This window comes from Eubalaena glacialis, chromosome 10, assembly GCF_028564815.1.
Source record: "Eubalaena glacialis isolate mEubGla1 chromosome 10, mEubGla1.1.hap2.+ XY, whole genome shotgun sequence".
Classification (NCBI taxonomy): domain Eukaryota; kingdom Metazoa; phylum Chordata; class Mammalia; order Artiodactyla; family Balaenidae; genus Eubalaena; species Eubalaena glacialis.
In genome coordinates, this window is record NC_083725.1 from 23144065 (window position 1) to 23167523 (window position 23459).

The 23459-nt window shown below is 38.6% G+C and overlaps 1 protein-coding gene across 1 annotated transcript in view; it reads left to right on the forward strand.

The window, feature by feature from the left end:
* SIK2 (salt inducible kinase 2) overlaps nucleotides 1-23459 on the forward strand; it is a 126740-nt gene that overhangs the window by 84962 nt on the left and 18319 nt on the right. Inside the window, exons 5-8 of the mRNA XM_061203931.1 lie at nucleotides 13049-13173; nucleotides 13611-13734; nucleotides 16075-16295; nucleotides 17895-18047. Coding sequence (XP_061059914.1) covers nucleotides 13049-13173; nucleotides 13611-13734; nucleotides 16075-16295; nucleotides 17895-18047 — 623 coding nt within the window. The remainder of the gene's footprint in view (nucleotides 1-13048; nucleotides 13174-13610; nucleotides 13735-16074; nucleotides 16296-17894; nucleotides 18048-23459) is intronic.

The following is a 23459-nucleotide window of genomic DNA, read 5'->3' on the forward strand; positions in this document are numbered from 1 at the left end:
AGAAGTGGTTGACTAGCTAGGCTGGATACTCACTGGACTCACCAAGTTTAGGGAGAAAACAACTGCCTTAGTTTGCTGCACTGTGGTATAAAATATAAATGAAAAGCCTCTGATTTGTACATTTAACTGGTTTATTTCTATGCCATTTATCATTCATTTTCAACTTGGGCATTTTAGGGAAGGCAAATAATTTTTACTTACTTTAACTTTTACTTACTTTAATTTTAATAATTAATTTTAAACGCCAATGTCACATTTGTTTCAGGGAAGTAATGGATTTTTCATTCTGTAGTCTGTGATTTTTTTTTTTTTCCCTAATGGAATTGCCTGAATAAGAGTGTTTTTTAAGTTAATTTGCTACATTCCCATTATATTTGAAGATTTGTACTGATTCATCTTTTTTGTTTTAAAAATACAGTATTAGTGTTTCTGTAATTTATAATGTATGTTCATTTCTCCCAGTTTTCCTTCTTCTTTTGGCCCTTCCATTGGTCTCATTCATTTCACTCCTTTTTGCAAACTTTCTGTAACGCACTTCACTGTAATTTTTTGTTTACTTCTCCTTGAAAGCATCAGCTGCCCTAAAATTGTCCTTCTCAGAGACGATTCTTGTTTTTTTGAAGTCCTTTACTCTGTAGAAAGAAGGGGAAACCCCTGCTTCACCTTTACATTCCTTTATCGCCAAAACAAAACTTTCACAAAAACAGTACCTTAAAGGAGTTCTGGGAGTCATTTCAGGCAGAGAAAGAAAGGTTAGAGGTGGGAGTCATATGCTATAGGAATTACAGTGTCAAAATAGAACATCATAAAACCTTGCAAACAAAATATGCAGAATATTCCATTAAGGTTATAACCAAGTTTTGCCTGGCTGTAATAATGTCTTCTATAATTCTGGCCTATAGTATAGGTAGATAAACCCAGTATTTCTGTCATTATGTGAAATCTAGTTATTTGTTTGTTTTTGCTATTTTTATTTTTGAATATCTGAAATTCAAGGCCTTCTAATTTTTATCTAGAAGACAGTTAAAATCTCAGAGACCTAAAGTTGTTCTCTCTGGTTAAGCTAGTATCACAGAAACATTTATTGAGCCTTCATTATTTGCAGGTACTCTGTTTTCAGATGAAAAAACTGAAACACAAAGAGATTAAATAACTTCCTAGGGCAACTCAGATAATAAGTAGCAGACCTGGAATTCAAGCCTAGATCTCTCTGACCACAGTATCTGTGCTTCTTCCACTACACCATGTTGTATTTTCCAAACATTGTTTGTCAGTTATTCCTCAAGGAGTACTCACTAACTGAATTTTGGGTTCCATCATTCTATATTTATACATTTAGTGTCCTTAATTCCATATCTCACAAGTGGATACACACACACACACATACATGTACACGTAGTATAGCTAAGCGTTCAAATTTCTTGTTGCCCACATTTTTTTCTCTGTCATCCTCACCACCATTTACCCCAAATTTTAGCACATGTTTATTAAGCATCTACTATGCTCCTGGGCTAAATCCTGGAGACTCAAATATTTCATGACAAAAACAACAGCAATACAAAAACACTCAACTCTGCTCTTACCTCAAGGAGCTAATCCAGAGCCAGACCTTTAAGTAAATATAACATAAAAAGATAACTGTCATACAGGCTATGAGGCTGGGAGGAAGACTAACTCGCCTGGAAGAATCAGGGAAATGATTAGCTAAGACTTGATTAAGAAGGAGGCATTTGTGGTGGGATTGGGGGAGAGAAGGAGAAAGGAGGAGAGTTCATTGAGGGGGTGAGGTAGGGATGGCAGCTCCAGGCAAATGGATGAGCACGTGCAAAGGCAGGCAGGCCAGAGAACTCAAGGTGTGTAGGGAAACTACAGACCAGAGCTACTGGAGCGTAAGTGCTAGCGAGGAATGATAGGAAAAGAGCCTGGTCAGGTAGGCAGAGCCAGATCATGGAGGATTCCACATGCCATCAGAAGTTTAGATGTGTTCCAATGCTGTGAAAGAACTTCTCCAGGGTATATATTTTTATCCATAGATTTTTATAACTTTTTTATGGCCCTGCTTCCCTTTAAAAATATCGTCTTCTGATCTCTGAGGATTCTTCTTGAATTTTAAAGAAATCTAATACGTGTAGGAAAGATGGGGCTCCATGGAAAAATTACAAAACCTCAGAATAAAATACAAAATTATTCTCTCAAATTATACTATATCTCTGTTTATTCTGCTTATGAAGATCTCTTTAATTGCTAAATGGGCTGAATAAATGAACTGTTTTAACCATCTTGTATGTTGAAGTTGAAGAGAAGTGCAAACCAAAACCAGATTTAAATCAAAACATTTGTCTCTGTTTATAAGACAGAAAATGGAATAGAAGTATCAGACGTGGTTCATTTTAATAGATGCAGAAACTTGGCTTTGAAATCAGCTTCTCGTTTATGCTCCTCCAGCGGGTAAAAACTTCAGACACTGGTGGGCCATGAATTCACCCACATCTGTGTGTGCTCATCGCCTCAATTATGAGACCTACAGCCGTCGTAAAGTACGAGTGTTAGGATACTCAGAGTAAGAGGCAGAATGCAAAGAAATTTTGGCTTTCATTAGTTGTTTTTTTTTTAATATAAATGTATTTATTTTTGGCTGCGTTGGGTCTTCGTTGCTGCGTGCGGGCTTTATCTAGTTGCAGTGAAGGGGGGCTACTGTTCGTTGTGGTGCGCGGGCTTCTCATTGTGGTGGCTTCTCTTGTTGCGGAGCACGGGCTCTAGGCGCACGGGCTTCGGTAGTTGTGGCACACAGGCTTAGTTGCTCTGCGGCACGTGGGATCTTCCCGGACCAAGGCTCGAACCCGTGTCCCCTGCATTGGCAGGCGGATTCTTAACCACTGCACCACCAGGGAAGTCCCTTTCATTGGTTTTGATAATTGCAGTACTGTTTCCTCCACGCTATTTTGGCTATGACTATTTAGGCATTAACTTGAGAGTAAATAGATGAAGGACATTTAGTTTTATTCTTCAGCTTTCCTCATCTGAAATGTTTATAATGAATACTTAGATAAGAATTAATATGTATGAATTACTCGGAGGAGGTTTTCAGAAAATGTCACAATTCAAACAAGGCTTCTCATAAAGAATGTGGAGTTTGATATCAGACAGTACTGGTACAAATTCTGGCTGTGCCATTAGTAGCTGTGTGACCTTGGGCTGATTAATTAACCTCACTGAGCCTAGGTTTCCAAATCTATTAAACAGAGATTAATCCATTTCTCAGGAACATTGTAGGGATTAGTGATAATGTTAGACACAGAGAGGTCATAGGTAAGATTATGGGCTCTAGAGCCAAGCTACCTGGATTTGAACCCTGGCACTGCACTTACTAGCTGCATGACCTTGGACACATTACCTAACCTCTCTGTCCTCAGTTTCCTTATCAGTTAAGAGGGAATGACAGAAGTTCATATCTCATAGTGGTTATTAGTTAATATTTGCAAAGTTCTTAGAACAGTGCCTGGTACATAGTTAGTGCTGGTTAAGGTTTTGTTAAATAAATTGGGGGCTTTTTGTTTTGTTTTTTAATATAGTTATTTATTTACTTATCTATTTTGGCTGCGCTGGGTCTTAGTTTCGGCATGCAGACTTCTCAGTTGCAGCATGTGGACTTCTCAGTTGTGGCATGCAGACTCTTAGTTGCGACATGAGGGCTCCTTAGTTGTGGCATGTGAACTCTCAGTTGTGGCATACATGCGGGATCTAGTTCCCCGACCAGGGATCGAACCCAGGCCCCCTGCATTGGGAACACGGAGTCTTACCCACTGGACCACCAGGGAAGTCCCAAATAAATTGTTAATTAAGGTTCCTGGCACCATGTAAACACTCATAAAAGGTAGCTATTATTTGTATTCAGTGTATAATTGATTCCATGTGAAAACAAATTCTGAAAAGTTTGATAGCCATATAACCCCCCCAACCGTGTCTTTTTTTTTTAATTACCAAGGTTTAAAGCCTTATTAATACAAATCTCAGAGGTACAAGGAAAGTTTATCATTTATATTCTAAATTGTCTCTGCTTGATGTAAATTAATTTTTTTTTTCTTAGAGGGACCTTCAGTGTAATTAGTAATGTGAAATAAGCCTGATTAATCTGACCTGTGCATCACAAGTCACTTGTCTTTAGCCCAAGAGGAATGCTTCCTTTCTGAATTGACTATGATCTCTGAGTAGCCCATCACCTCTCATGATTGCTTCTAACAACCTTCCTGCTTATTAGAAGACCTTGAGACAGGGTTTCTGTATATATAATTCTAGTTTTGTGCCCTGGAACCGAAAAAGGGTGGGAGAGGCTGGAGCAGGTTTTGTTAGTAAAATATTTATTAAAAGTCTTCCATTTGTTATCCTCCTGCCACTACTATTATGTAAAATGTGCAAAGAGCTTCTGCATCAGCAGACATAATGAGACCTTGTCTTTATCCTTCAAGCCTACTTAGCACTAGCCGCACATTAAGCCTGGAATATGGAAGACAGCTCAAAGGGTTTTGTTTCCTTCTGTTTTGTGTTTCCCCTCTTCATCTCCCTCCTCCTCCCCACTCCATTTTGGGCTGAGGAAGAGCGTTTATTTGCTTCTTAGCTCACTGAACTCTCTCATTGGACAAATAGATGTCTCACAGTGGTCAGCAGGATCACATTTCATCTCAACTGTGATGATTGTTCTTGTGTCCTCTTGTCAGGTAGGGAGGGAATGACTGATGTTTGGAAGTAAACTGTGCAGCTGGCCTCTTGCTGGTGGGCAACAAGGTATGCAGTGACATCAGCGTTGGCTGATCGGTATTCAGTTTGTGCAGTGGGTCAGCTCCGTCTCCACACTCTACTACCTTTCATTTGTCCGCTTTCATTTCCTCATAATTGTCTTCTTCGTTCCTATTATAATAACTACAAAAGATGTGTAACTCTTCAGCAAGACTGGATATCTGAATTCTACTGGTAATTTTAGAAACAAGGATAAATTTAACCCTAAAACCATCTGCTTCTCTGTAGGAGGATTTTTAAAATTATAAATTAGACATTATAGCACACTGCTGGAGATTAAAAATTGCCTTGGTTGTGTTGATTCCTAGAAATCATTTACTTTCTCTTAGCTTGAAGACGGGTTTTCAATGTTCTGTTTGCTTTTTTCCTTTTTAAAATAATGACTTAATTGTTTACCTAACGACTTCTATTTAGTCTTTGTTATTTAAATATTAAATCTTGAAAGTATTTAGTAATTATAATTATTTTGCAACAGTAAACAGCGACAAACTGTTTAACAGCTATATCTTTTTCACAACCTCCGTTTCATTCTTTATTTCCCGGCTACTGGAAGAGTGGTCTGGGGACCAACATGAGCATCACTTTGGATGTCTGTTAGAAATGCAGACTCTCAAGCCCACCCCTAGGCCTACTGAATCAGAATCTGCGTTTTAGCGGGTTCCCCAGGTGATGTGTATGCATGCTAATGTTTGATCTATTTCACTCCGACAGTATTCACTAATGTGCTTTGTTCCCATCAGACAGTAATCAGTTTATTTACTCTGTGTAAGGCCCTGTTATTCCTAAAACGTTAGCCCTTTGCTAATGACGTTTGGGCACTGATAATTTATGTAATTTAGTGATGACAGTAATAATAATTGATTTTTGTTATCAGGAAGATTCAGGTCAGTCACTTTCAAAATATAAAGCAGAAAACAATAATAGCAGTTCTAATACTGTTTTCAAATATATCCATGGTCTGTTACTAGTTAGATAAGAGGTAATTAGAAGACTCAGCTTTTAAGGCCAAGTTGATTTCCATGAGAGTCAGTCAACACTAATTAATCTGTTCTGTGTTTAGAGACTCTACCCCAAACACTCTCTTCTATCAACCTTTTAGGCCACACAGAAACCAGGTGAGAAAATATGGATATATCAGGAAATCTCAAAACTAACGTTAAAGTAAAACCTTGGAGTACATGCCTTAGCGTTGTAGGGATAGGAACATAAATCATCTTCACATGAAAAGGACAAGATGTGTCTATTTTAACACATTCTTAAAATCAATATAGATTTCTGAAATGAATGTAGGTGTATATTTGACATTTACTTTGCAAACATCTTAATTATTCCCATTCACTTATTAAGGATGCTTTTAACATAGCATTCAATATTGTAGAGATGAGAAAGCCCTCACTTGTCAACTTCTGCTAGCAGAGGGATAAATTAGAAAATCTCTCATCTCTATATAATGTAAAGGATTTTTCCTGGGTTTATAACAGCCTTATCTCCAATTTTAAGTTGGATTAAACTTCTCTGACTATGAGGCCTTACAACAAAAAAAATAAAAACAACTTCTCTGACTAGTGACGTTCTTAGAACATCTGTGGTATAGTAAAAAAAAAAAAGAACACCTGGCTTGGAGTTCAAAGGCCCTGTATTTGAATACTGGCTAAGCCACTTGCAGCTGTAGATATTTGGGCAATTCTGTTAACTACTTTCAGCTTCAGTTTCCCCCTTTGTAAGGTAAGGACATTCATACCTCACAGGGCTGTCATCATGATTAAATGAGATAATATATACAAAAATACCAAGTGTGTAATGCCTAGTCCAAAGTAGGCAAGACATAAATGGTTTTTGGATTTGATTATAACTCATACACCATGTTGAAGGACTAGTTGTCATTTTGTTTCAAAAACTTCTTATGATTTCATATCTTAAAATTATGAAGCTAAGAGGTTCTTTGAGAAAGATTTGTCTTTTCCCTACTGTGCTCAAGAAATGTTGAAAATCTTGATTGATCTGACAAATTCAAGGTATATTATGAGTGAGAGTTCAAGCAATTACTCCCACCAATTACTCCCATACAAATGACAAATTACCGCAGAGGAAAAAAACTTCTTTATACCTTCAAACTTTTGTCAGAGTTGTTTAGTCAATCATGCATGAATAAAAATAGTATCAAAATAATGCTAGTCTGAACCCTGAATTGGAGTGAGAAGTATCACTATGAATTCATGGGTTATTGTTTTTTCTTAATACATATACATATAGACAGGTACAAAAACAAATATAGGAGTGTGTGTGTGTGTGTGTGTATACACTGATAAGCATTCATACGTATATTTCCTCTGTTTGATGACAGGGCCTAGACTCAGTGACAGCCCAGTTGCAGTGAGTACATCTAGGTCTTAGTCTTGGTTTCTAAATACCATTCCTCTGTAAAAGGAATCAGGGCTCCTTGGAAAAGCGGTTGATTCCTGGGATGGGGCAGGAAAGTACAAGATGAGCCTGGAACATCTTCTGGTACCAAGAGATAAGGAAATACTTAAAATAAAACGAAATTTTAAAAGGATGGGGGCATGTTGAAAGGATACAGGAGCCAACCTGAATTAGCTCCTAGTGGCCAAAGCTGGAACTATTTAAGCATCAAAATAAATAACAGGGCTTCCCTGGTGGCGCAGTGGTTGAGAATCTGCCTGCCAATGCAGGGGACATGGGTTCGAGCCCTGGTCTGGGAAGATCCCACATGCCACGGAGCAAATGGGCCCGTGAGCCACAATTACTGAGCCTGCGCGTCTGGAGCCTGTGCTCCGCAACAAGAGAGGCCGCGATAGTGAGAGGCCCGCGCACCGCAATGAAGAGTGGCCTCCACTTGCCGCAACTAGAGAAAGCCCTCGCACAGAAACGAAGACCCAACACAGCCAAAAATAAATAAATAAATAAATAAATAAAATAAAATAAAAAAATTTAAAAAAAAAAATAAATAACAATAGTATTGAATTATAACCCAAAGAATAAAATAAATACTTATGATGAATATACTATGACAGTATTGTAAAAAATAAACAAATAGTTTAATGAATAAATAAATAAGAGGGGAAGAAGGGACAACTCTTGAAGAGTTGTAATTAATAACTGTAGAAGGAATGAGGGAAATGAAAGCTCACCGTTAGAACACCACAGTAATCGTTGCTGCAATCAAGATCTGCCAATGAATGCTAAATTAATGGGTGAAAGTTTAAGGAGAAACAGAGTATATGTAGACTCAATGTATCTTTAAAATATTTATTAATCTCAAGGGGAAAAATAGTAACTTTATAATGGGGTAACCCAGAAGACACCACCTTAATCCATAGATCAAGGTTAACTCCACCAATAATTAAGCCATAATACCTGCACCCCCTCATATGATGCCCTGAGAAGAGCACTTCACCTCTGTGATGTTCTTCCCAAAAAGCAGTCATTTTAATCTAATCACGAGAAAACATCCAGCAAACCCAAACTGAAAGACAGTCTACAAAATTCCTGACCAGCACTGGTCATGGTCAAGAAAGACAAGGAAAGACTGAGGAACTGTTAGAAATTAGAGAAGACTAAGGAGTCATGACAACTAAGTGCATTGTGGAACCCTGCACTGAGAGAGGACATTAGAGAGAACACTGGCGAAATGTTAATGAAGTCCATGGTTTAATTAATAGTACTGAATCAGTGTTACTTTTTTTTAAATTAATTAATTATTATTATTTTTTTTTTGACTGTGTTGGGTCTTCGTTGCTGCGCGTGGGCTTTCTCTAGTTGTGGCGAGCGGGGGCTACTCTTCGTTGCGGTGCACGGGCTTCTCATTGCGGTGGCTTCTCTTGTTGCAGAGCACGGGCTCTAGGTGCGTGCGGGCTTCAGTAGTTGTGGTGCGCAAGCTCAGTAGCTTGGCTTATGGGCTCTAGCGCGCGGGCTCAGTAGTTGTGGCACACAGGCTTAGTTGCTCCGAGGCATGTGGGATCTTCCCGGACCAGGGCTTGAACCCGTGTCCCCTCCATTGGCAGGCGGATTCTTAACCACTGCGCCACCAAGGAAGCCCAGTGTTACTTTCTTAGTTTTGATAATTTTACTAATATAGTTATGTAAAATGTTAACATTAGGGGAGGAAGTTGGATGAAGGGCATAGGGAATTCTCCTCACTTTATTGTTGCAACTCTTCTGTAAAACTATTTGGAAATTAAAAGTTAAAAATATCAAAGTGAATCCAACATAGCATGGCATACATTCTATGACAGAGAAACAGGAAGCAAAAAAGTGTCTGAGGGACACAGCAGCCATCATTTGAGGTATTAACTTGTAGATCAGAACATTAGAGAAGACATTAAACTAGACATTAAACTTTCCTTTCCAGCAAAACCAGGCTGGGTCTGGGTCTAGCATAGAGAGGAATGCCCATGTGACTGTTTTCATAATACTTTTCAAAAGTCAGGTGATAATGTGGGGTCTTTGATTATTCTCTGTTGTTACGAGACTATCTTCTGTGTTTGCACAGTGGTTGACACATGTATGCACTCAAATGTTTAATGAAGGAAGCAGTGAATTTGGTTGGTGTGATGAAACATTAAATACCCATTCCACATGAATAAATAGTGATAAGAAAGAAATCCTGGGACTTCCCTGGTAGTCCAGTGGCTAAGACTCCACACTCCCAATGCAGAGGGCCCGGGTTTGATCCCTGGTCAGGGAACTAGATCCCACATGCTGCAACTAAGAGTTTGCATGCCACAACTAAAGATCCCACACGTGGCAACTAAGACCTGGAGCAGCCAAATAAATAATAAATAAATTTTTTAAAAAACATTAAAGAAAAAAATCCTGCATAGCTCTGCCGTTTTCATATTTCATCCCTCTTGCTCGCCCCTCATTTCACTATATGCTTTTAGGCAGAAAGCTGCAGACTGTGAATGAAGCAAATTGTCCAGATTCCTGTGAAGAAATAAAAAGGCTTTTATTTTTAAGTGTTTTCCCATTGCCACTTCTTAAACCTGACAATTATTAACCTGCTCAAAAATAGCTACATATCACTGTACCAGAGAAAGACATAAAGGTGGTTAACAGTGAGAGCTCTGTAGTCAGACTTGGTAAGTCTGCAATTTAGTGTAAGCTCTAGCAAGGTAGTTAACTTTCTACCCTCACTTTCTCCTAAAATAAGGATACCTCATGGGGTTACTAAGAAGAAATTATCTTAGGAGAGCTTAGATCAGCTTCTGACACTTTTAAAAGAGACAATGACAACATATTCATTCAGCAAACCTTTATTGAACATCTGCTGTGTGCTGACAGCGTACTAAGTTCTAGGGGTACAGACTTATCATTTCCCCCTTCTCTACTCTCAAGGAGTTTAGTCTGATAGAGAAGACAGATAAGTAAAACAAGAAGAAGAATTGCTATTCTTCTCTTCTGTTGAGTAGCTTACTCAGTGGCTACTGTTTATTGAGCACCTGCTTTGTTTCAATAGCATGCCTAAAGCATTATTATGTTATCTACTTATGATGTAAGTGTACTTATCTACATATACTCACTTATTGTGAGTATATGTTACTCATAATAACTTTGTGAAGTGTAGACATTGTCCCCATTTTGCAAATGAGGAAACCAAGGCTCTGAGAAATTAAGTAATTTGCCCGAGATCACACAGCTAAGTGGAAAACCCAAGATTTGCCTGACTCCAAAGCTTTCCTTAACCCATACATCAGATGATTACAAATAAAATATTTAAGTGCTTTGACAGGGTTATAGAAGACATCTACATAAATGCTATTATAATAATTTTAATGAACCTGATTTTCTTTCGGTGCTTCTTTTAATGTTCCTACAGACTCAAGTTCCTGTTTTCTTCAGTTACCTACAGGAAATAGAAGTAACATCTGTTTAGTACCCTTTTTCTTCTAAGTTAACAGGACGCTTTCTTTGTCCCAGATGTGTACAGCCAAGGTTGAGACTAGGCTACTACAGGCACCATGGTGCTTTCCTAGTTTTTGCTCTCTTCCTGCCTGTGAAGTATCCAGTGAGAGAGCCTAGGGGAATAAAGAGTCCAGGCCGCCTTCCTGACAGACCTCTGTCCCAGTCACTCTTTGAGTTCGTTCTACAGGAGTCGGGGGAGGTTCAGAATGAAGGAGTTCTGGAATGACTCTCTGAGACGTTAAAACGTTCCAATGCTATTTAGAGAGTATTCTCAACTTATATGTGCTAAAACTCATCCTGTGATTATGGTTTAAAGTACAGCAATTATTGGACCTATTGCATGATCTCCAAACACACTTCCCAGAGCTTCTTGGGCATTTCTGTGTGAGTGAAAGTAACATTTTCCTCTTTAAATGTTATTTGAACATCTAGTCCTTGGATTGTTTGAGAGTACAGTTTTTCTAGAAAATTAGAAACACCTATCAATATGGACACATGGGTTGTGATGTGATGTGAGTGGTTAGTCCTAGAGGTGGAATTGAGAAGATAAGACCTCTCTGACAGTCATTTTGGAAAGCCGAGCGTAGGACTGAACTGCAGTTACGTTGTGGAGGGAGGTGTTATCGTCACCTCGTACTCCTGGATGCCAAGGACAGGCCACAGCTGTGTTCCGCCAGGTTTAGATGCACCATCTCTTTCCCCACATGCACCATCTTTTCTCTTGTGAACCCTTAAGCTTCTCCACACTTTCTTTACCCTTCCTGTGTATTTTCTCAGGACCCTTTTCTCTGAAAGGCAGTAATTGGTAATGATGGCTTTGGGAGCTGACACTTCACATCTACTGTGCTCCAGGCATTTTACATTCTTAGTCTCATTTAATCCTCACAGCATCCTATCTGGGTAGGTGGATTATCCACACTTATAGATACAGAAAATAAGGTTCAGGAAAATTAAATAATTTACGTAGGGGCCTTGAGGCTAGAAAGTGGCAAAACTGGAAATCAGCTGTAGGTCTCCCTAGCTTCATAGATCGTACTCAGCCATGAGGCTGTGGTGTTGGGGATCATGACTGTTTCTGTTACTACTGCTTATGTCAGGGAGCTAAGAGAATGCCTCCCCTAAGGTACAGAAGTGCACCATAGTCTCAGGGTGTGAGTGGAGTGTGAGTTTCTGTTAACTCACTGGATCCTCATAACAACCTGCTGACTACGATGTTTCAGTGTTACAACTGGGGAGACTGAGGCTCACAAAGACTGAACGCACGTCCCACAGCCAGTCAGTCTGGCGCTGGAGACTTGTTCCAGTCCCCTTGGGGCACCACCGAAAGCTCACTCTCCGTGCAGTGCATACACCAGCCAGAGTAGAGCCAGTTCCCGTCACTGAGGTGTAGCCTTCAGCCAGGAGTCTGTTGCAGCATGAGACATTTTGGCTCTAACTTGCAAAACAACAGGAATTTGTTCCTTCACTAAGATCATGCGACTATGTGAAGGCTTAGCAAAAGAGCACAAGCTTGCATTTATACCAAATCTCACTGCATTTGTCTTCCGCCGTAACTTTCATGCATATTGAAGGCATCTGAGTACAGTGTTTCCAGAGGGCATGCTGTTTATCAAAGCTGCAGATTCAGTGTGACTAATATCATAAGGGGAAGGCCATTAACTATTTTGAAGTATAATGCCACTGCATTCCATAAATGAGTAAACAAGTGATATTGGTGATAGGTAGCCTGTGGCTGGGCCATTGCATGTTAATGAGCTATGCAGATGAGTATCTGCCTAGTTCAGGATGTGCGGGCCAACACTTAGAGAGTTGTTACTTAGGAAACTCTGTCCTCAGTTGCCTTAAAAGGTTATTTATCTTGTTAGCCTGGGGCTGTGAGAGCAGCCAGTCCCTTGGTTGTGTTTAGGTAAATATCTTAGAGTTTTACTCATTTGTTTCTTTTTTTATAAACCATATAAGCTCAAGAGCTCTTAATCATGGAGTAATTGAAATTCTAAGATTATCAAATTCAAGTTGATTGTCCATATCAGTGGATTTTTCTTTCAGCCTTAAAAATACAAGAGATAAAGTCTTTTTCCAGCCTCTCGCTCATTCTCTTTGAGAAGAAAACTTAATTCATTAACACATTCATTCAACAAATATTTACTGAATACTTAATATTTGCTATTCATTGTGCTAAGTGCTAAGGAAACATCATAAGATACATGCCATCGCATTCTCACAGAGTGAATAGTAGTGATATTGTTAATATAGCATATTATAAAATTATTATGAGAAATTCAGTATAGTTTGAGAGCATAGATGAAAGTAACATTTATTTCCATCCCAATAGATTTCGGTTTTGGAAATTTCTTTAAAAGTGGTGAACTGCTGGCAACATGGTGTGGCAGCCCCCCTTATGCAGCCCCAGAAGTCTTTGAAGGGCAGCAGTATGAAGGACCACAGCTGGATATTTGGGTATTTCTTTGCTTTGCTGTGTTAAATGCATCTATAATGAGAATACTTAGTACTCTGGCCCATCTCGGAATCTCTCGGTACCTAACACATAGTCAATAGTTCATACTTTCCCTGTCCACTGGACTATAATTAGTCAGAGCATCTTGAATTAGATTCTAGGAAAGAATTTCTAGGGGAAGATGTTATCATCCTAATATCAGCAATGATTTAAAGTTTAGTAATCAAAATGATTTAATTTAATTCTTTTGGTATTTATTATAGGATGCTTTATTGCACTGGTCAGCATTTCAGATTTTTTTTTTTAATTCTGAGAAAATAGTAAATTCAAACAGGAATTTTTCAGTCCGTATGATTTTAAGAGCCCTGAGGATATTTAGGAAAACAAAGAGTGTTTGAAGTTCTCAGTAGAAAAGAGACTGCATTGTTTTCTTCCCTAGAGCATGGGAGTTGTTCTTTACGTCCTTGTCTGTGGAGCTCTACCTTTTGATGGACCGACTCTTCCAATTTTGAGGCAGAGAGTGTTAGAAGGAAGATTCCGGATTCCGTATTTCATGTCAGAAGGTAACAACCTGTTTATCTTAAAATTATGCTTTACAGAATTTGTTCTGCAAATGAGTGCCTAAACAAAGCCTTCTCTTTTTCTGAGTTTGGGTGCCAAATAAAGTGACCGAGTCACTTTAAAAGCTGTAGAAATAAGCAACCCCTTCCATGAAGGAGAGAGAGATTCTAGCCTTCCTACTCATAACTGGAAACAGAAAGTTTCCCAGATTAAGAACAGCAAGTCTTCCCATTTACCCTTGCCTATAAATGTCCCAGGTTTATTTATATTTTTTATATATATTTATTGGAGTATAAATGCTTTACAATGTTGTGTTAGTTTCTGCTGTGCAACAAAGTGAATCAGCTATATGCATACATATATCTCCATATCCCCTCCTTCTTGAGCCTCCCTCCCACCCTCTCTACCCCACTCCTCTAGGTCATCACAAAACATCCAGCTGATCTCCCTGTGCTATGCAGCAGCTTCCCGCTAGCCATCCATTTTACATTTGGTAGTGTCGATGTGTCAGTGCTACTCTCTCACTTCGTCCCAGCTTACCCTCGCCCCCCCCCCGCCCCGTGTCCTCAATTCCATTCTCTAGTAGGGCTGCATCTTTATTCCTGCCCTGCCACCAGGTTCATCAGTATCGTTTTTTTAGATTCCATATATGTGTGTTAGCATACGGTATTTGTTTTTCTCTTTCTGACTTATTTAACTCTGTATGACAGACTCTAGGTCCATCCACCTCATTACAAATGACTCAATTTCGTTCCTTTTTATGGCTGAGCAATATTCCATTGTATATATGTACCACATCTTCTTTATCCATTCATCTGTCAGTGGACATTTAGGTTGCTTCCATGTCCTGGCTATGGTAAATAGTGCTGCAGTGAACATTGTGGTACATGTATCTTTTTGAATTCGGTTTTCTCAGGGTATATGCCTAGTAGTGGGATTGCTGGGTGATATGGTAGTTCTATTTTTAGTTTTTTAAGGAACCTCCATACTGTTCTCCATAGTGGCTGTATCAATTTACATTCCCACCAACGGTGCAGGAGGGTTCCCTTTTCTCCACACCCTCTCTAGCATTTATTGTTTGTAGATTTTTTGATGATGGCCATTCTGACCGGTGTGAGGTGATACCTCATCTTTTCCCACCACAACGCTAGGAGACTAGATATCAATTACAGGAAAAAAACTGTAAGAAATACAAACACATGGAGGCTAAACAATATGCTACTAAACAACCAGGTTTATTTTAGACTTAGAGAAACATTTTGTAGATACAGATTCACAACCATTTCACTCTAAGTATGAAATGGATTTTCCCGCATCTTTTGGTGGGAAGTTACAAAATTAAATTTTTTAATTAAATTTTAAACCAACTAGCAAAACTATTGAATTAAGATGAAGTGCCATAATCCCTTCCAGTCTTGTATTGGCTTGCTGCATGGGTAGCAGTTAAATTTACTCAGTTTAGATTTTGGTTTTCATCCTTGACTTGCTTGTTCCTGTAACAGAAGTAATGTTCTAGTAGTTAAGCAGATAGATTTTGGAGCCAGACCACCTGGTTTTCATCCTGAGTCCACCACTTACTGGCACTCTGGCCTTGGCAAGTTATATCTCTGTGCTTCAGTTTCCTCAGTCTATAAAATGGAAATAACAATAGTTTCTAACAGGGGTATTGTGGGGATTAATTAAATTAAGCTCTGTAAAGCTCTTAGCATGGTGCCTAGAACATAGCAAGTGATAAAAGGCTAGTTTATGTGGGGGTAGTAAAGAATATGATGTCAGCTCAGAGAATAAGCTAGTGCCCAGGGTTGCAGCAGTGCAGTTTACTTAGTGTCATCAGAAGTGACTAGTGTTTCATGTACATTTTTCTCAGTTGCACTGATACGGAGAATAGCAACAGTCCCTTGGAGAGCTCTGGCCTCACTTAATAGCCTTAGTGTATCAGCCTCAGAAGTGACTGTAAGGAACCGTTTATTATTTGCTTTTTCTAGGAAGAAGGCTTGTTTTTTTCTTTAGTGGAAATCTAAGTCTGTGTCTAGATATTGTAAGTTGAGAAATTCAGTAAAAAGGTTCATTAAGTACAGAATTGGATAGACCTACACCCTCCTGTTTTTTCTTAAGTATTCATTCACAGTGATGGTTAAATTTGTGTGCCAGCATTCATCATGTGAACTTGACAAATACAAGTAGCCTTCAGGTATTCATTTATTCATTTGACCTTCTGCTTTCCAGTGGGCACTGTGGAGGATACAAAGATTAACACCATTGTACAAAGTCACATGAGTCAAGTAAATACCCCAAAGTGCAAGGTGATTTACGTGACTTTTGTAACATTGTGTTTTCTGTAGATTGTGAGCACCTTATTCGAAGGATGTTGGTCCTAGACCCGTCCAAACGGCTAACCATAGCTCAAATCAAGGAGCATAAGTGGATGCTCGTAGAAGTTCCTGTACAGAGACCTGTTCTCTATCCACAAGGGCAAGAAAATGAGCCATCCATTGGGGAGTTTAATGAACAGGTTCTGCGATTGATGCACGGCCTTGGAATAGATCAACAGAAAACCATTGAGGTAAAGTGGTCAGAGATTCGACTAAAGAAATTTTAGGACTCTGTTGTACTTAGTAACTTGAAATTTCATGCTCATACCTGTCATCCTGGTCTTTTAGCCATCCCAGTACCTAGGCCTGCTGTTCAGTGTTCCCTGAAGATTTCATCACACTATATTTATGTTTGCTTTTAATCAATATAAAAATTCCTCCCTTTGCCCCAACTGCCAAAAAAATTCAAAAGGAAGTGTTTATATAGGATTGAGAAAAGACAAAGATGGAAGCTTAGCAAATACAAAGTAGAAAGTTTCTTCTAAGACGAAACATGAAGTTCTATACAGGTAATAAGCTAGTTTATATGGAACATAAATGTGCAGATATGGAACAAGGCTGAGGGCTGAGCAGGAAACAAGAAGGGTAGGCATCAGGTTTAGGTTGTGAACTGAAGAAACTCAGAAGACAAAAACAGGTGGATTCCTGATTTGGAAGTTTTATGGGTCGTAGAACTGAGAAGGTCATGAACCTGGGAAATTCCTTGGCAGCTTTGTTTCTGTCCTTTAACAGCTGGCATGTGCATAGGATGTACATATTTTTTAATACCCCCGCAACAGGCAAAGAACAAACAGTGCTTTTCAGGATGAAGCATGACAAGAAAGACTATAAAACGCCCCCCTGTGAAGATAAAGTACTCCAACCTGTGCTGCCTTTTCCTTCATTGTAGCCATAAATGAAACCAGCCTGCTTTCCTGCTTTGCTCATCACATGCTTAGCGAGGCTTTTTTGTACTTGCCCTTGAAGGCAGCTGTGAGTGCAGTTCCCCTGGCCTGTGATGTTTGCTGCCAGTGCTCTGCATCTGAGCTGCACTGCACAGCACTCATGCAGCCTGTCATGTGGAATTAGACGCCAAAGGAGCCGTTGTTTTCTGTTCCGTTAGTATCCTGGGAGAGCTGGCCAGCTAGGGATGTGAAAAATTGGGAAGCTACTTTATTTTCAAGGTTTCAAGAGGGTTGGACTGCAAAAACAAGAGGAAAAAATTACCTAAGAATGGAGACCCAGCGTCTCTCAACCTAGCATCCAGATGTCATTCTCCAGCCCAAAATAATCACCAGAAATTTCCCCAAAGACTTTAATCATTGACTTCAGGGTTTGCAATGGTTTGGACTTGTGTCGAGGCTGTGGAATTAGAGCCTCTGGGCTCAGGTTACTAACCAACCTTACAGCCTAGTTGCAGCTATGAGATGGGACCATATAACAGCATTGGGGAATGTCTGCATGAGACAATAATGGCATTTTCTCTGAATGCAGAAAAATAAATGGATCCTATTAACGTAAAAGAGCCATTCAAGTCATTCAGAGGTATCATCCTTTATACAGTTAATGAAATTATCTGTCTTCTATTCTAAATTCTGGAATAGCGTTCGTTTTGAGGCATACTTTGCTTGTTACTTTGCTTGTTTTTAAGAACACATGGTATCTTCCCTCCTTTTTTAATTCATTTTTCAAATTTTATTGAAGTATAGTTGATTTACAATGTTGTGTTTTTCCCTCATTTTTTAGAAAGGTTTAAATCATTGAATTGGTTTTTATGGTTCTCTGCCTTTGGCACTTGTTTTCTCTTCCAGGCTTTGCAGAACAAGAGCTATAACCACTTTGCTGCCATCTATTACTTGTTGGTGGAGCGTCTGAAATCACATAGGAGCAGTTTTCCTGTGGAGCAGAGACTTGATGCCCGCCAGCGTCGGCCTAGCACCATCGCCGAACAAACAGTTGCCAAGGTAACACCCCATTAGCCAATAGTCTTATCTGTGCATGTGCCTGTTCACATGTTTGACACGTTTTTCATCGTGTAGTACAAAGGGTTAGGATTTCATCCTCTACACCTTGTTTTTCTGTAAAGTTTTTTTCTGTCGTCGTTCACTAGATCCTCAAATGTTTTATCATCTTCCTGTTTTTAAGGATTAAGTTTATTTCTAACAGTTTTTTTCTTTAAGAGATTTCTCATTTTTTTATCATTCACATGTTAAGAATTATTGTAACTAGCCTGTACATTCAATTTCATTTAACAAATTTTTATTGCAGGTTTACTATGTAAGCTTCTTTTATTAGGCACTACAGGGAAGAGGATGTATAAAAGAGTCATTGCCCTCAGAGTCATTACATTATAGAAGCAAAATAAGACAACATCATGAATAACCATCCTTCAAAATAGAGAAAGGGCAAAATTTAGAAGATGCTGTGAATATCATTTTGATAGAGAAAACCTTTTTTAAAAAAAGGGCAAAGGGGAGAGAGATACATCTGATGGGGAAGGCTTTGTGGGAGAGGCGGCATTTAAGGTAGAGCTTCGCAGCTGTGTAGGACTTTGTTAGGGAGAGGCAGTGGTTAAAGGCATTATACGTAGACAGAAGTAGTGTGAGCAGAAGTACTCAAGTGGGCAAGCGTAGGACTTTTTCAAATTAATTCACTTGAATTAAAGAATAGGGAAATGAAAGAGTTGGAGTGCTAAGTTGAAGCCATGTTGTGAAGGGCTTTGAATGCCAAGGTAAAGAGTTTACTAATAATTCAGGAAGAAACGAGGAACTACTGAAGACTGTTAAGCAAAAAAGTGATAAAACTATATCCATACTTCAAGCTAGCAATTTGGTAACATTGGGAAGGATAGACTGGCTAGGGAAGAGAAGAAATTTGGAGAGAGCTGTTAGGAGATGATTATAGTAGTTGAGATGAGAAATACTGAAGACTTGAGCTAATACTGTGCCAGTGGAAGGAGACAGGAAGGAGGAAGTGTAAGGAACATTTCAGAGGTAGACTTTGGATGAACTTAGCACTGATCTGGAGAGGCAGCTCAATGTGATGGTTTAAAGCAGGGACTCAAGCACATCCCAGATTCTGCCGTTTCCTGCTGTGGACCTTAAAAAAGTTACTTGAGGTCTTTCTCTGCCTCAGTTTCCCAAGCTTTAAAATGAGAATAATTATAGGATGTTAAGACGTTTAAGTTAGGTAATAATTGTTCAGCACTTAGAACAGTGCTATATAAGTGTTTGTTATATAAAGTAATAAATAAATGTTGGGGAGGAAGGGACGACAAATTAGAGATGACTCCATTGTTAAGCCCAAGGCTGAGAGAGTCATGGTGGCAGAGACTCAGCTGCTTACGAGGAACAGTGGATCTGAGTCCCTGGAGAGAGTCTAAGGCTTAGGAGAACTGGGAGGTCACCTGCGTAGAGGTTGAGAAGAGGAGTGGTTCGTTCACATGATCTATTAGGATTTCCATCTACTTACGTGAGTACTTACTTTATTTAAAGTGCAAGTAAGAATCATAGTAGGGGACTTTAACAGCCCACTATCACCAATGGACAGATCATCCAAAATGAAAATAAATAAAGAAACACAAGCTTTAAATGATACGTTAAACAATATTTAATTGATATTTATAGGACACTCCATCCAAAAACAACAGAATATACTTTCTTCTCAAGTGCTTATGGAACATTCTCCAGGATAGATCATATCTTGGGTCACAAATCAAGCCTTGGTAAATTTAAGAAAATTGAAATCGTATCAAGTATCATTTCCGACCACAGTGCTATGAGACTAGATATCAATTACAGGAAAAAATCTGGAAAAAATACAAATACATGGAGGGTAAACAATACACTACTTAGTAACCAAGAGATCACTGAATAAATCAAAGAGGAAATCAAAAAATACCTAGAAACAAATGACAATGAAAACATGATGACACAAAACCTATGGGATGCAGCAAAAGCAATTCAAAGAGGGAAGTTTATAGCAATACAATCCTACCTCAAGAATCAAGAAATATCTCAAATAAAAAACCTAACCTTACAGTTAAAGCAATTAGAGAAAGAAGAACAAAAAAACCCCAAAGTTAGCAGAAGGAAAGAAATCATAAAGATCAGATCAGAAATAAATGAAAAAGAAATGAAGGAAACGATAGCAGAGATCAATAAAACTAAAAGCTGGTTCTTTGAGAAGATAAACAAAATTGATAAACCATTGGCCAGACTCATCAAGAAAAAAAGGGAGAAGACTCAAATCAATAGAATTAGAAATGAAAAAGGAGAAGTAACCACTGACACTGCAGAAATACAAAGGATCATGAGAGATTACTACAAGCAACTCTATGCCAATCAAATGGACAACCTGGAAGAAATGGACAGATTCTTAGAAATGCACAACCTCCCGAGACTGAACCAGGAAGAAATAGAAAATATGAACAGACCAATCACAAGCACTGAAATTGAAACTGTGATTAAAAATCTTCCAACAAACAAAAGCCCAGGACCAGATGGCTTCACAGGCAAATTCTATCAAACATTTAGAGAAGAGCTAACACCTATCCTTCTCAAACTCTTCCAAAGTATACCAGAGGGAGGAACACTCCCAAACTCATTCTACAAGGCCACCATCACCCTGATACCAAAATCAGACAAAGATATCACAAAGAAAGAAAACTACAGGCCAATATCACTGATGAACATACATGCAGAAGTCCTCAACAAAATACTAGCAAACAGAATCCAACAGCACATTAAAAGGATCATACACCATGATCAGGTGGGGTTTATCCCAGGAATGCAAGGATTCTTCAACATATGCAAATCAATCAATGTGATACACCATATTAACAAATTGAAGGGTAAAAACCGTATGATCATCTCAATAGATGCAGAAAAAGCTTTTGACAAAATTCAACACCCATTTATGATAAAAACCCTCCAGAAAGTAGGCATAGAGGGAACTTACCTCAACATAATAAAGGCCATATATGACAAACCCACAGCCAACATTGTTCTCAATGGTGAAAAATTGAAACCATTTCCTCTAATATCAGGGACAAGACAAGGTTGCCCACTCTCACCACTATTCTTCAACATAGTTTTGGAAGTTTTAGCCACAGGAATCAGAGAAGAAAAAGAAATAAAAGGAATCCAAATCGGAAAAGAAAAGTAAAACTGTCACTGTTTGCAGATGACATGAGAGAATCCTGAAGATGCTACCAGAAATCTACTAGAGCTAATCAATGAATTTGGTAAAGTAGCAGGATACAAAATTAATGCACAGAAATCTCTTGCATTCCTATACACTAATGATGAAAAATCTGAAAGAGAAATTAAGGAAACACTCCCATTTACCACTGCAACAAAAAGAATAAAATACCTAGGAATAAACCTACCTAAGGAGACAAAAGACCTGTATGCAGAAAACTATAAGACACTGATGAAAGAAATTAAAGATGATACAAACAAATGGAGAGATATACCATGTTCTTGGATTGGAAGAGTCAACATTGTGAAAATGACTATACTACCCAAAGCAATCTACAGATTCAGTGCAATCCCTATCAAACTACCAATGGCATTTTTCACAGAACAAGAACAAAAAATTTCACAATTTGTATGGAAACACAAAAGACCCCGAATAGCCAAAGCAATCTTGAGAAAGAAAAACTGAGCTGGAGGAATCAGACTCCTGGACTTCAGACTATACTACAAAGCTACAGTAATCAAGACAGTATGGTACTGGCACAAAAACAGAAATATAGACCAATGGAACAGGATAGAAAGCCCAGAGGTAAACCCATGCACATTATGGTCACCTTGTCTTTGATAAGGAGGCAAGAATATACAATGGAGAAAAGACAGCCTCTTCAATAAGTGCTGGGAAAACTGGACAGCTACATGTAAAAGAATGAAATTAGAACACTCCCTAACACCATACACAAAAATAAACTCAAAATGGATTAGAGACCTAAATATAAGGCCAGACACTATCAAACTCTTAGAGGAAAACATAGGCAGAACACTCTATGACATAAATCACAGCAAAATCCTTTTTGACCCACCTAGAGAAATGGAAATAAAACCAAAAATAAACAAATGGGACCTAATGAAACTTCAAAGCTTTTGCACAGCAAAGGAAACCATAAACAAGACGAAAAGACAACCCTCAGAATGGGAGAAAATATTTGCAAACGAAGCAACTGACAGAGGATTGATCTCCAAAATTTACAAGCAGTTCATGCAGCTCAATATCAAAAAAAGAAACAACCCAATCCAAAAATGGGCAGAAGACCTAAATAGACATTTCTCCAAAGAAGATATACAGGTCACCAACAAACACGTGAAAGTATGCTCAACATCACTAATCATTAGAGAAATGCAAATCAGAACTACAATGAGGTGTCACCTCACACCGGTCAGAATGGCCATCATCAAAAAATCTACAAACAATAAATGCTGGAGAGGGTGTGGAGAAAAGGGAACCCTCTTGCACTGTTGGTGGGAATGTAAATTGATACAGCCACGATGGAGAACAGTATGGAGGTTCCTTAAAAAACAAAAACTAGGACTACCATACGACCCAGCAATCCCACTACTGGGCATATACGCTGAGAAAACCATAATTCAAAAAGAGTCATGTACCACAATGTTCATTGCAGGTCTATTTACAATAGCCAGGACATGGAAGCAACCTAAGTGTCCATCGACAGATGAATGGTTAAAGAAGATGTGGCACATATATACAATGGAATATTACTCAGCCATAAAAAAAAATGAAATTGAGTTATTTGTAGTGAGGTGGATGGACCTCGAGACTGTCATACAGAGTGAAGTAAGTCAGAAAGAGAAAAACGAATACCGTATGCTAACACATATATATAGAATCTAAAAGAAAAAAAAATGGTTCTGAAGAACCTAGGGGCAGGACAGGAATAAAGACACAGATGTAGAGAATGGACTTGAGCACATGGAGAGTGGGAAGGGTAAGCTGGGAGGAATTGAGAGAGTGGCATGGACATATATACACTACCAAATGTAAAATCAATAGCTAGTGGGAAGCAGCCACATAGCACAGGGAGATCAGCTCGATGCTTTGTGTCCACCTAGAGGGGTGGGATAAGGAGGATAGGAGGGAGACGCAAGAGGGAGGAGATATGGGGATATATGTATATGTATAGCTGATTCACTTTGTTATAAAGCAGAAACTAACCATTGTAGAGCAATTATACTCCAATAAAAATGTTTAAAAAATAAATAAATAAAATTAGATAAATAAAAATAAAATAAAGTGCAAGTAAGAGCAAAAGAGTTTTCACTTTGTATTTTTTGTTTGGCAGTTTTACAAAATTTATAGAATTATAATAGAATTTTGCATTGGCT